Raw genomic sequence first — 13,207 nt, forward strand, 5'->3', positions numbered from 1 at the left:
TCGCTCATTTGTTCGTTGGCGCCGTTGCAAGTGCGGCTGCTGAAGCGTACAAACTACATATGTACATACATATGTGCACAACGGCCACCATGCGAGGTCCTCTCGTTCTTTGAGCTTTATGTTTGTTTATGTTTCACATATGTACATAGCTAACATATGTCCATATGTGTGTGGGATAAGGGTTAACAGATATTAATTAAGTGTGTCACTCAGCAGTGCCTGGCCTTTATGTCAAACTGGAAACCTCTGCTGTTAGCGTTGTGCTCACGGGTGTACCCACTTGCATACACATAAATAAATAAATACATACATACACATGTACATATCCATATATGTATGTACATACATACAAACATATGTGAACATACATATGTATGTATGTGCACCGGCAAATGCATGTCACTCATTGGAAAAGGCACATTAACAGACCGTACTGTCCTCAACTTTTTCTTATGTTCTTAATTGAGTACATCCTTCTCACTCACATACATATGTACAAGTGGCCTTAGCCACTTTCCTGACGCCAGGATATTCCCTGTCTCTTACCCCGTGCCTACAAGAGCTGCGTTGCCTACATTTGAGCGCAGTTGGATTCTTTAGGGCTTGCGCACGTTTCTGTGGAATTACTCGTACGCCAATAATTTGTATTGTGAATATTCTGCCAAACAAATAGGGAGAATTACTGCGATACACATGTGCATACGAGTATACAAACATATATTCAGATAGATAGGTGACACTTCCAACTTCCAATGCTTCAGCTGAGAGTGCGCGACTTTGGCCAGATGTTGGAAAAGCCAAGAACATAAGCTAAGCCAAACATATGTACATACATACATACATAACCTGCCTAACCTGCACCCACTGGCTCATTATTATTACTGATCTCGAAAGACCTTCGCTCTTGGCGTAGATGCCAGGAATACTGAGCATTACGGACACTACGTTCTTCATTCTGGTCATAATGATTCGTAACAATTTGTCTCATAAAATTGGGGATGCACAGACAGTACTGTGCCAAGAAACATTTGCGCCCGGACTGCTGTTCTAAAACAGCAACCCCAAGCCCCCTTTATATTCAAAATATGATAGTTTCGAGCAGGGACCGTAAATATTGATTACACTACCCGACACGATTTTTCCTTAAGGAACCAAACCCACTTTTTATTAAAGATATGGGGCTTAGAAATGGTCTGATGATAATTTTTTTTTATGGCATAGAATTTTTCAAATCTGCTCTTATTTTTTTAAAGATTTTTTTAGAGGTTGCGGTTTGGTTTAACAAAGTTTAAGTATCTTAGATCTGGCTGTAAAGAACTTGGTTGTGGTACAGATGTACTACTGAGTACCGGGTATAAAAGTTGTGACGAATATGAAGCGTCTCACACGTCCCTTATCGTTCATTCTGGCTTATGTGAAATCACACTGTTAATGTTCATGTCCGAATTTCGCCCCCTATAATTTCATGCAGACATGGATACGAGAAAACCAAAAGTGAATTATCATATAAAACTACCATATGTAGCAGATATTTATACAAATCTGGCTGAGAGCAGATCAATATTAGAGTAAGTGCGTCCGCTTTCCCTTCCAAGCGCTACTTATCATTTATCTCTCTCACACCTACTCTGTATTGTGTAAAACGATATATGTACATATGTAAATAGATGAGGTTGAGGGATGTTGATGAAAAATGTTCGAAAAAATGTATACCATACAGCTAATATGCACGACTCTATCGTTTCTTGTCATTGTTATTGACGTATTTTATTGTTACTTATCGTGAGTCGAAATATGCAAATGGGTGGGATGGAGGCAGGTAGTGGGAAGCAGTGCCAGTGGCAGTGGCAAGGCAGGGGCTCCCAAAATGTACCAGTTACAATAGTTAACGACATGAACACTACTCGTAATAGTTTTGTTACTGAGAACCACCCACATCCACTTAACTTAAATGATTCCGATTAAGTAAGGGAATCACGGGTGGGGTAGGGTTAGCTTGGGTTGTATTTGCTTCGGTTTGAAGTGGGTTGAACTAAGGTACTGGGCTGGGGTCGGCTCCGCGCTCATAATTTTGTTCCATTTTATTTCGATGTCAAACAAACGGCAACAAATCGCGGCCTGACGTGATAACAAATAACCGCAAACGTTGTTGCTAACAGAGTTGTTTCATAAATGCAGGTACATCATTTAAAGCACCCAACCAAACCAAAGAAAACTCCGTCATGCCCTGCTTCGGTTCCTACTCAGCCGCTCCTTATAACAATGGCAGACTCATCAATGTCAGTTCCCGTAGTTCGCTTTGTTGCCTCTGGCGGGCTAGTTCGACTTGCGGCACGGGTTAACTTTTTCCTTTGTCTTGTTTATGTCGCTCTTAACTGTCTGCATGGATGTCAATTTCGCTGCTTCTCGCAGCCTCTCAGCCATGTCCATGGGGACAGTTCAAGGGACGGCTTGTGCCCTGGTGGTTGTGGGTGTTCCGCTTCGCACGGGCAACAGGTACTCGCCCCGGCTGACCATGCGACGCGTCTTCGATACCAAGTCCTTTCGCACAGAGCGCTACCGTCATGAGATCGGCAATCACTATCGCGACTACCAGATACAGCAGCACCTGCATCTCCATCAGAAGCATCCGCTAGCCCGCCGACACCGCTCCCAAAGAAGGCGTCGTCGACAGTTGTGCAGTGGGGGAGCAGGATTGGGATTAGCAGCGGAGGTATCTAGAGTGTCCATCTCATTAGCAGCGCCAACGTATGCGCAACTGCGCGATGTGTGGCCCACCCCTGTGCAGTATTTCCCAAGGTACATCTACATACATCCCATCGTACCACCCACCGTAATTTGATTGCATGTTTCGTGTGCATGGAGCATGTGTATGTGTAGGCGGCAGGGCGGGGAATCTGTGCACAGTTGCAGCCATAAATATTGGTTGGGTTGACAGAGGTGAGAAAGATGCGGGCTCATTGTGGCTCATTTGAAATTTCCGTCCCATCTTCATGGCTCGAGTTATGCATGGCTCGCATGGCTTCCAGCGCATGAAATCTGAGTTTAGACTGGCCGCGTTTTGCCACAGCAAACGCGCAGTAAATTGTACGTGCTTTGGCTTTAATATGGGACATCCAGGACAAAAAACTGCCAAGGCTGCCATTGCGATTCCTTAAAAAGACCAATTAACCAGATATCACCTTAATAGGTAATGCTAAGAGCCTTAGATACATATGTATGTATATAATTTGAATTTCTCTCTTTTGCTTCATATTTGTGAATTGGATGGATACTGATCGCAATAACATCCTGCCTAATATTTAAGGGAAGAGTTTGTGAAGGAGGTAGATACATACATACACATGTACATATGTACATACAAGCATACATATACATATCTCGGCAGTGCGGCTGCCACTCTGAAGTTTTCAAGACGATGGGTCACGGCAACCCGAATATTTGTCTCTATTATATTACCCGACGGTCGTACATACATACATATGTATGTAGGTTCGTGGCTCTTCGGGCCGTGGTTGGTTTGCTGGCCTGTTTGTCGCACGTGTTTGCTTTTGCCATTGTTATTAATGCTTTGTTTGGTTGCCCTTTCCACACCCATATGCACATACATATCTACAATTGCTTATCTGTTTTTGTTGTGGTGCTTCCACTAATTACAGATTCGAATATACGTATGCAGCCCGTGGACGGGTAACAATTTGCTCAGGTGAACCGCCCGATGAGACCTACAATGACGCAGTGCGCAGAATAAAGAGTGCCCAAAGCTTCGACCAGCTAAAAAAGCTTGTCCAACGCCAGTTGGCCTGACAGCGCGACCCATGGATCGGCAGCATTGGGCAGCGACATCGGCGCAACACGAGGACCCGCAATGATGACGAAGTCAGTGGAGAAGACGACGAAGACGGCAAAGGCATCGGCAATAGCAATGACAGTGGCAGAAGCAGAAGCAGCAACCGCGGCAGTCACGTCAATTATAATCTAAATATTTATAATAACCAGGTGGAAAACCTACAACGACAGCCCCACAGAGAGGGAGTGGACTTCTACACGTATTTGCAACTGGCCAGCGGATACTACGACAGAGGGTTGAACGCCAACCTCAAGTACTTGGAATCGATTGGCCAGCGTAATGCAATAAGGCACACGCCGCATTTGCAATCGCAGTTATCTTTGTCGTCGCCTCGCTTGGTATTGGACACAGTCGACAGTTCGGGGCAGCGGCCATCAGCAGATCAGAAGTTGACTGACAGACTGTTTACGCTACTGAAGGGATTGCAGAGTAAGGCAGGCAGCCATTCGAGGAAGCGCGAGAAAGGCTATCCGCCAGATCCCATCAGCGTGCATATAAGGCCCTTGAAACTAGTAGCAGACGAGTCACATGCTGGGCAAGCAGTCGCAGGTGAATTCAGATCGGAAATAAAAAACACAGCTGGGCTGGCTTCCAGGATAATGTGTGATTTGTATACACAGCATCGTAGCCAGCAGCAGCGTCGTTCAAAGAGCAACAATCAGAGGAGTACAACAGCGGCACTGACAACAACAACCACGTTGGATCAGCTGAAACTATTCGAGATCATCGATAACTTAAGCCACCTCAGCTTGAGCGATAGTATAGGAGTCGATAGTCTACAGCTCAGACTACCGCAAATCACGCTTACCGACTGCACCCACAAGGTGGCGCATTACAGCGCGAGTTTTAATATTGCCGCCAGCCAATCATTTGCAGGTAGCCATCGAAGCCAGACCACTGACCAGACCGCCAACATAGCCAACAAAACAGATACGATACTTAACTAAAAATACAAAACAAAGGTGGGCAAACAATCCCCACAAACTCATCAAAAATAAACGGAGCGGGAGCGAGAGCGAAAGAAAGAAGAGGGTACACCACACAAAGCGAAACCGAATCGCCGTACGTCAGCGGAAATAGTTTATATGCAAACGAAAAACAAGCAACAACAAGCGGCAAACGGAATTGCGAAGCGTAACTGCGTCTTGGACGAGGCTCGCGCTCAAACAATGATTGTTGCTGTTGCTGCCGTCGAGGTCTTAGAAAAGAGCAGCAGCGTTGAATCTGCGGAATTAGAGGCACCCAGCTTTAGCAGTACACAAGCTTCGGGCTCAAATAACAATAATACTGATAAGACGGCTGAGACGACAATACAGGAGGCAGAGGCCAACAACAACACGCCTGACCCCTCTACAACGATCGACAACATGACCGATGCCGGCAAGGGGAAAAGCAGCGATTCTATCGGCGATTCTCTCAAAGCGGTAGTGGCCACAGTTCCCACAAAAAGCGCCGTTAGCCAGCGCAATGTAGACATCAAGATCGAGAAGACCGCTGAAATGGAGCCCGCCGCCCAACAGCTGACCAAAAAGGTGTTAAATCTAGATCTGAGTGGAAAAAGCCTGGACGAGTACTCACTTAAGTCGCCCAAGTCGCCCATAGCTGGTTAGTATACATGAAGAATATATACATATACATTCATACATACATATGTACATATATACACACAAATGTCGCGCTCGGTCGCTGCTTCAAAATTGAGGACTATGTACATATGTACATATGTACATATGCATGTATGCCGGTTGAGAGAATTAATTAGTTTGGCCCCAACAACTGATGATATGAGGGTTGCAGAACTTCAGCAGGATTAATCCATCAAAGATTGAATTTGATACCAATCAGCCATGCCATGGGGTTCGTTTTAGAAAATGTACCTCGCGAGTCGAATGAAACTGGGTCAAGATTCTCGTCATGTTTCCTTTCAATCTTTTGTATACATGCATTCGAGTTCTAGTTGCGCTAGAGCGTACCTTACCTTGTAGGCATATTAATACTTATACAGTGTCACTCAACTAAATAGGTTCAACCATTTTCAAAATTGAAAACGACAGCCGCCCCGCCCGATCATGATAAAATAATTATCATTAAATACAGATTGATGAATTGTTTATCAAAGGGGAAGTTTGCGGTCTCCAGGACACGTATGTATTTTTGTATTTGAAAAAATACAAATGCAGTGTCTCAGAGCGTGAGACCATCGGCATGCAGGCGATTTATCATTATTACTCCAAACGTTCTGCAGCCATCCCTCTCATGCATTTGCTGTATTTTGCTTAATTCAAAATTAAATAGGGTAATGAAAGACGATTGGAATCCGATTGCTCTTCGTGACTTATGTTACAGGCAATTTAGTTGGACGGCACTGTATATTGATGGAACCGTAATCAACGTACGCATCTTATCACTTATTAGGCGTATTCATTTTGTGTATTCGCAGCACGTGTGCAACATCAAACATCATTGACGTCGTCGGTGGACGTAGAAGATCGGAAAACGCTGCGAGACGCCTTATATCAGGGTATTTTTCACCGACATCGCCGCACCATTTTCGCCGTGGGCAGCTTCCTGCGCATGCTGCGCAGCCGCAACTCACAGTACAATACGATTCGCAGCTCCTCAGAGGGCGAGGACATCGACGAGGTTAGATAAGACAGACATCCATGTGTACATACTTATACCCTTGTATGCACGCACATTTTGCACACATCTAATGGACCATGGATAGAAACATCTGCAGCAGCATCCGAAGAAATAATAGACCGACCAAGGACGATAATCTAAATCGTTCAGGACTGACCACAGCCAAGCTAAATGTCGTTCCATGCTGCTTGAGTCGAAGTTGAAATGGAAATTTAACCCCCGTACTTATTTATTATTCCATGTAACATTTGTGTGTTATTAACTGATATTTGTAGTTTTCATTATCATCATTTTACCGTTGTTCGGCTATTATACTGCTTCAAGGCCAAGATCGAAGCAACAATGCGACTAGCCAATTTTTGTGCTAGTTCCGTATGAAGTCCAATTTTGGCCCAATAACAGACCTAATGGCAGGTGTCGCTGCTTGGACCGCACTCGGACGGACGGAAACTAGCAAAAACGACCTTACCTTCTGGCGTCTGCGACAAGCACCCAAGTGCTACATCACCTAATTCACTCTCTGAGGAGACGCCTTACATGCATATGTACATACATACATATATACATATGTACATACATACATAGATATGTGTGAACTGTTTCGGCAGCTCTTCGACCCCGTAAGCTACATTTATTGTGAACCCAAGCTGAACTTGAAATAATACAGCAACATGCTGAAATACAAATACATACATACATACATGTACAAGCACATATAGATACATATATGTACATACATATGTGTGCATAAAACGAAAGCGAAAACCCAACTGTATTGTATTAGGCTCCCATTGTTTTTTGTGCCCGCCAGTGCCAGTTGTAATTCAGTGCACTCTTGTACATTTACCGAGCTGATCCACATACATACATATGTATGTACATAGCTGCATGTCAGCACAAGTACATTGTACGTACATACATACATATGAATCTGTCTGTCTGCTTGTTCATATGTACAATCTGAATATTTAGATCGAGTATGAGATGGAAATGCCAAAGCCTGCCAAGGTTATTCATATTTCATAGCTCGAAACATACCATCCTTTATCCGTTTGCCAACAGGGAGTACAAAAGGCTATGATGTCAGTATGGACATGTGATGGTTGCATGCATTTATACATTTGTATGTACGTAAATACAATATTTATGTGCGTATTTCACTAAAGAAATTCTGATAGAAGAGATTTCAAAAGGATTATTGACAGACATTCATTCGACCATAGCATTTGGAAACTTTGTTTTACAACATCCTATATTAATGTATCGATTCATTAGGATCTAGTTAGAATTCGTTTTTCATTAAAAAGGGAACAACATTTCTGAAGACACAAACACATGTCGCAGAAATATTTTTAAATGATATATTGCGTATAGGAATAATATATGTACGTCTGTGCTTATATGTACATATGTGCAGATACTCTGTAGTATGTACATATGTGTAGTAAATGGTCTAGTTGTAAAAATTCACACAATAATTGTTAAATGTTATTCATACATATATGTAATTAACTTTGATTTGCGGTCCCATACAACACATAAAGACACACTCTAGGATGTATACATGCATAAATATATTTTAGAGCAATTTTTTTTTGATTATGGATACAGTATGTACATACATACATATGTATGTATGTAGTGAGCTTGCATATGGAGCTAAACATCATATTTATTTAATTGGACGTTTTGTACAGATAAGACCGGTTTTAGAGAGATTTAAAATTGTCTCTCGATATACCAAGGGCCAGACACATTTTAGAACTGTTCGTACTGTAGTAATTACTTTTATGACATTTTAAACAATCTGATGCTGCCATTCTTTTGTTTTTACTTGATTGAAAACAACATTCAAACTGTACAAAAACAATCATAGTTGGTGCTCGCAGTTCGACCAAACCCAAATCATTATTATTAATCATCAATCCTTTCAGTTTCTCAAGAGGCGCAGCTCGAATTTGCTCAGGCTTCTGCAAGGCTTCGATCGATGAGTGCTCGTCTGCGTTTCGGAAACTCTAGGTATACATACGTCTGCATACATACATATGTATGTACATACATATTAAGATATGTCTATCTACTAACTTTAAATATTGTAATTTTGTAATCATTGGAGTTATAAATTCGAGTTGTGACTCTGTCAAAAACGCTTAGCCGCCCATGGCGGACCAGAGGTTGAATATGCCCAAATTTGGCAGCGTTGGATTCCATGGTTGGGGCAGCGTTGCTGGAGCAAGCGACAGCATTGGCCACATGCTACCGCTCCCAAGCGATGTCAAAAGCTCCTGGCGAGGGAATAAAGACTGTTAATACATAGATTACAAACTGCCCCAATGATGGTTCGAAATGTTAGACTATAAAACTGAATAGGTCGTGTTTTTCCATAGTTGTGTATGTACACAATGTTTGCCCTATACATATGTGAGACTTTAGCACTGGAACTCTACATACCGGCGGAGGACGAGCAGCGACCACATAAGTGTCCTCTGCGACGGCCTTTTGTATTGTTGCGCGTATAGCAGCGGTTTCCCGCAGGTTTTGCGGCGTCACTACCACCTTGGATGCTTGCAAGGCGGGCAGACGAACCGGATCCCTTAGCCAGGTGGGTGCAACTATCTGACGACGCAGCCGGTGGGCGTGGGCAGTGCCTAACGCCAAGCCAAGCAGCAAAATTGGGAGCTGCCACCGCATACTGTTGCCCGTTTCGGCTTCAAACACACATTAAAAGCTGGCATTGGAAGCTGGTAAGCCGACGCTTCGAGTCGTGAAGTTGAGTTATTGCTGGTGCCAGCACTTTTCGCGTTGACCTCTTCTCGTATTGCTGTCGCTTTAGATTGGATGATTTCCATTTGGTCATTTTGGGTAGGTAAAATTCAGAGCTTTCGTTTGGATTTTTATTTACGAGTACGTTGGCAGTGGGCAAGATCGTGTTATCTCAATAAATGTACAGTGATCTCAGCCAAGTTGCGAGAAATAAAAATCGTGCATGATGAAGTTTGAAAATGTAACACGGGTCAAATGCCCGCACGTGTCGAAAAGTTATGAACCGAGACAATAGCCAAGGGGAGACAGGAACAAAGCGGAATTGCGTACTGGCTGCTCTAGGGATTAACTTCCTCAGCTAGTACGTCCACACGCTCTTCTTTGATATGCACGTCATCATCCTCCTGGTCCTCTTTGCTGTTTTCGTGGAGCAGAACGTACTCGCGGGAGCTGAATCCAAACTTGATGACGTCCTTCTCCATCAGTTCGTAGTACTTGCGACCATCGATTTTCTTGTTGTTTAGGAACGTTCCATTGGCCGATTCCAGGTCGATGAGGTAGAGACGCACACGCTTTCCCTGGCTGCCGTCCTCACGCTCAAAGGGCACCAGCCGGTACTGCAGAGCGGCATGCTGCTTTGAGCAACTGGGATGATCCACCGCCAGGTCTACCACCTTGCGGTCGCGGCCCACTAGAAAACAGCTTTGGCGATGTATGTGCAGGGTAGGCAATGCTGTTTCGCCCTTGAACGGGTACAGACGCCAGCGACGCTTCGGCTTGCGAGCCTCGACTGGTTCTGAGTATTTGACGACAACTCCATTAACTTTGTTGGTGTCCTCGGTGAGGGCTCCACTTAGGCCGAAGTTGGGCTTCTCCTTTTCGACAGGCTCCTCATCCGGCTGCTCCTTTTCATCGCCCTTCCTACCCCACTCAAAGTGTTCGTCGTCTCCTCGGCCACGATTGTCGCGGCGCTGCTCCTTACGACGCACAAAGTCGCGTCCGTCTCTGTTCGGTCGATCGCGGGGACTGCGGCTACGCCTGAAAAAAAAGCTAAAATGTTTAAGGGGCGTCACGGTGGATGGCACACATGTACTTGCCGCTCTGTACGCCTTTCGGGGGAACGCCGCGGTCGCTCCCTCCGTTCATTGCTGCGTGCTCGCTGTCGTTGCACAGGCGAACGCTTCCTTTGATCCCGTCGGCTGCGGTCGCGGCGCATGTGATTGTCACGGTTGTCACTTTCTCGGTGGCGTTCTCTTTCTATCTGGCGGTCCCCTTCCCGCTCTCGCGAGCAGCTACGACTGTGTCTACGTTGTTTTATGTTTCTATGGGAATTGTGACGTTGACCGCCGTTCCCACGGTCGGGACTGTCCCACTTCGAGCGTTGCTCATGCACCTTCTGGCTGTTTGGATCAGTCTGATTTCTGATCCGTTTTTCATGTATTTCTTCAGCGCCTTCTGTGCTGCGACTTGCTTTCTTAGTGAGTTTTTGCGGTTTGCCCGCTGAGGAGTTCGACACGTCGTTGTTGCTGTTGCTCCTGCTGCTGGATGATGAACTCGAACTGTACCGTGATTCTTTTCGTTTTCTAGTCTCGGGTTCAGTCGCATTCTTTTCGGACACTTTGGTATCCTCATCGCTACTTCCGGAATTTTCTTTTTGGTCGCTGGGTGTGCTACGTTTCTTGCCCATTGTTGTTATTTATAAAGTCGCAAATTTTAACAAAAAACACAAACTAAATGGCTTTGAAATATGGATAGTGATGGCACTTCATCTCCTGCATCAGCTGTTGGGCTAATCGATATATCATCTCATCGGCCAAAACGAATGTGAGCCACACCTCTAGGTCTAGTCACTCCACTGACCATGTCAACTTGAAGCTGATACTTTTAATCGATACTAATCGATGGAGCACAACATCGCGCCAAATGTTCATCTCAATGTGTTGGGTAGCAGCCGAGTAGAATAAATATAATTACGATTTAGAAACTAGAAAAAGTAATGTTTAATTATGGTGAATATGATCTTTGTTAGTTTATAGTCTGAAAATATGTTGTTTTCTGTCGTGTTGCGACATTAGTAAGGACCAACAGATATAGCCGCAGCAGCAGGCGCTGTTAATGTCGGCCGAACGTCGCACCCAAGCCCAAGCAAAGTTTAAACTGATTAACAGCGGAGCTTCGCAATGACACCATTCGATGACTTTGTGTATTTAATTAATCATGTTCTGCTTGGCGAAGAGCCGGTAAGTAAGACCTACATATTCAAACATTCACTACAATACAAGTTGCATCCGTGTGTGTGCACGTACATATGTATATGGACATGTACGTGAGACTGATATCGTACATTGATTATGTCCATGTGTAGACAATCGAGGACTTCATACTGCTTGTCGGTACGTTGGTTGCATTTATTGCTTTCATACTCTGGTGTTGCTTTCCCATCCAGCCAAAGGTAAGTGGTTGATCTGATTGTCAAGCCAAGCCATCCATCTAAAGTTTGCTCACTTCACCAGGAGCCGGGACCCCACCGCCAGTTCACATGCAAAATTATACAAAATCCAATTAAAGCTTTTGATGCGGCCACCAGCACCGACGACAACAGCGCTGCCAATGCATCGCCGTTCCCTTCCCCCTACGACTCTGGAGTCAGAAGCGGCCTCAGTGGAAAAGGCAACGCCGGCGCTGATTTAGACCTGACCAGCAACATGTACAACGGAAGCAACGGCAGCTATAGCAAGAACGGCACTGCGGCCATGCACAATTACTACGTTAAAAACGGACACCATTGCTGCACCTAATGGCCAGGGTAAAATCAGCAAATTCAAGATTTTCCAGACCCAAGGCTGGGAGATGCTGCTTAGCTTAGCGTTGTGTTACCTACTCAGTTTTTTGCGTGCACACTGATCAGTGCATCACCGTCGTCGTTAAATGTATGAATATTGCATGTGAATATTGATTGTAATTTGTGCCAATTGGTTCGACAGGTTGTTAGGAAGCAGCTTAAAGCTGCCGGCTCGCATTCGCACATTGAATTGTAATTGCTCAGACTGATTTGTTTAAAAAAAAGGAGAAACAGGACAAGACAGGGAAGCAGACGGCATGCAGACCACCTTGCATGCCCTGCCCGAGGACAGGAGATTAGATTGGCAGATGTTGCATATGTACATATGTGGCAAGTTTATAAAACTTCCTTGATATCCATCTATATACATTCATCTATATATACATATATTCCTACCATAGAGTACATATGTATGTAAATGAATGTATGTACCAAATGAATGCACATACATACATACATATGTGCATTTGTAAATGTGTGTGTGCATAAAATCAAAGTTTCTAGTTCTAAGTATTTCTGTATTATACAACAAGGAAACGTACATTGTGACAACATTCGCTTAGCCCTTTCCAGCCCCCTGATCTTCAAGACATTTGGCAACCCGACTGGGAATGCAAGAAATCCTAGAAATAAACTGAAAATTCAATTTTGTTTAGCTGAAAGAAGAACATAGACGCCCCTTCAAGCGGGAAGCCCCCTATATTCATAAATATATAAATATCTCTAAGATGGATTATATAAACTCCCAAAAGACAAAGACCTCAAAATAACTAGCATTAAATACGTTTATTTCTCTAAAATAGCTTTTCTTTCCACTGTAATTTCATGTACATATTTATGTATGTATCTATGTACGGATGTATGTACATACATATGTATGTATTCATGTATGTATGTATAGACATGTTTTCGAATTCGTATTTGTATTTATGTACATGTAGGACGTATCTTTGTAAGCTGCAAAATGTTTGATCTCATTTGTCAACTTATTTGTTTCTGATTTGTGATGTAACTTTTAGAAAATTCCAACCCTCTCTACTGCGAAGGGCATTAAATCCCTCTAAAAAGAAACGAACACGAAAACCGATCACAGCTGCTCTTTTATTTCG

The 13,207-nt window shown here is 43.8% G+C and overlaps 5 protein-coding genes across 8 annotated transcripts; 3 read left to right on the plus strand and 2 right to left on the minus strand.

The window, feature by feature from the left end:
- The first annotated feature begins 2,407 nt into the window (after positions 1–2,407).
- On the plus strand, positions 2,408–4,866 carry LOC117897654. The gene is given in 2 exon segments (XM_034806640.1): positions 2,408–2,799; positions 3,660–4,866. Coding segments are annotated over 2 exon segments (1,515 nt in total). The 5' UTR covers positions 2,408–2,422; the 3' UTR covers positions 4,798–4,866.
- Positions 4,799–8,583, plus strand: LOC117897610. The gene is made up of 3 exons (XM_034806577.1): positions 4,799–5,455; positions 6,291–6,493; positions 8,428–8,583. Exons 1-3 carry the CDS (start codon positions 4,936–4,938, stop codon positions 8,482–8,484), a joined length of 780 nt encoding a protein of 259 aa, XP_034662468.1. The 5' UTR covers positions 4,799–4,935; the 3' UTR covers positions 8,485–8,583.
- On the minus strand, positions 8,390–9,222 carry LOC117897630. Of its 2 annotated transcripts, none has more exons than XM_034806615.1 (2): positions 8,945–9,222; positions 8,390–8,778 (listed from the first exon to the last, which is right to left on the minus strand). In XM_034806615.1, the coding sequence occupies exons 1-2, from the start codon at positions 9,182–9,184 to the stop codon at positions 8,644–8,646; spliced, it is 375 nt and encodes a 124-aa protein (XP_034662506.1). In that variant the 5' UTR covers positions 9,185–9,222; the 3' UTR covers positions 8,390–8,643. The 2 variants fall into 2 exon arrangements, with proteins under 2 accessions (XP_034662506.1, XP_034662498.1); XM_034806607.1 differs by having other exon boundaries at positions 8,390–8,796.
- Positions 9,223–9,373: 151 nt separating this feature from the next.
- On the minus strand, positions 9,374–11,040 carry LOC117897587 (FHA domain-containing protein DDL). Of its 2 annotated transcripts, XM_034806544.1 has the most exons (3): positions 10,352–11,040; positions 9,590–10,298; positions 9,374–9,559 (listed from the first exon to the last, which is right to left on the minus strand). In XM_034806544.1, exons 1-2 carry the CDS (start codon positions 10,941–10,943, stop codon positions 9,595–9,597), a joined length of 1,296 nt encoding a protein of 431 aa, XP_034662435.1. In that variant the 5' UTR covers positions 10,944–11,040; the 3' UTR covers positions 9,374–9,559; positions 9,590–9,594. The 2 variants fall into 2 exon arrangements, with proteins under 2 accessions (XP_034662435.1, XP_034662444.1); XM_034806553.1 differs by having other exon boundaries at positions 9,374–10,294; positions 10,354–11,039.
- A 117-nt stretch (positions 11,041–11,157) lies between these two features.
- LOC117897620 lies at positions 11,158–13,185 on the plus strand. 2 transcript variants are annotated; one of them, XM_034806594.1, is made up of 4 exons: positions 11,158–11,249; positions 11,332–11,496; positions 11,622–11,708; positions 11,770–13,185. In XM_034806594.1, the coding sequence occupies exons 2-4, from the start codon at positions 11,437–11,439 to the stop codon at positions 12,052–12,054; spliced, it is 432 nt and encodes a 143-aa protein (XP_034662485.1). In that variant the 5' UTR covers positions 11,158–11,249; positions 11,332–11,436; the 3' UTR covers positions 12,055–13,185. The 2 variants fall into 2 exon arrangements, with proteins under 2 accessions (XP_034662485.1, XP_034662480.1); XM_034806589.1 differs by having other exon boundaries at positions 11,179–11,496.
- The last annotated feature ends 22 nt before the right edge of the window (positions 13,186–13,207 follow it).

Source organism: Drosophila subobscura, chromosome A (genome assembly GCF_008121235.1).
Source record: "Drosophila subobscura isolate 14011-0131.10 chromosome A, UCBerk_Dsub_1.0, whole genome shotgun sequence".
Taxonomy (NCBI): Eukaryota; Metazoa; Arthropoda; class Insecta; order Diptera; family Drosophilidae; genus Drosophila; species Drosophila subobscura.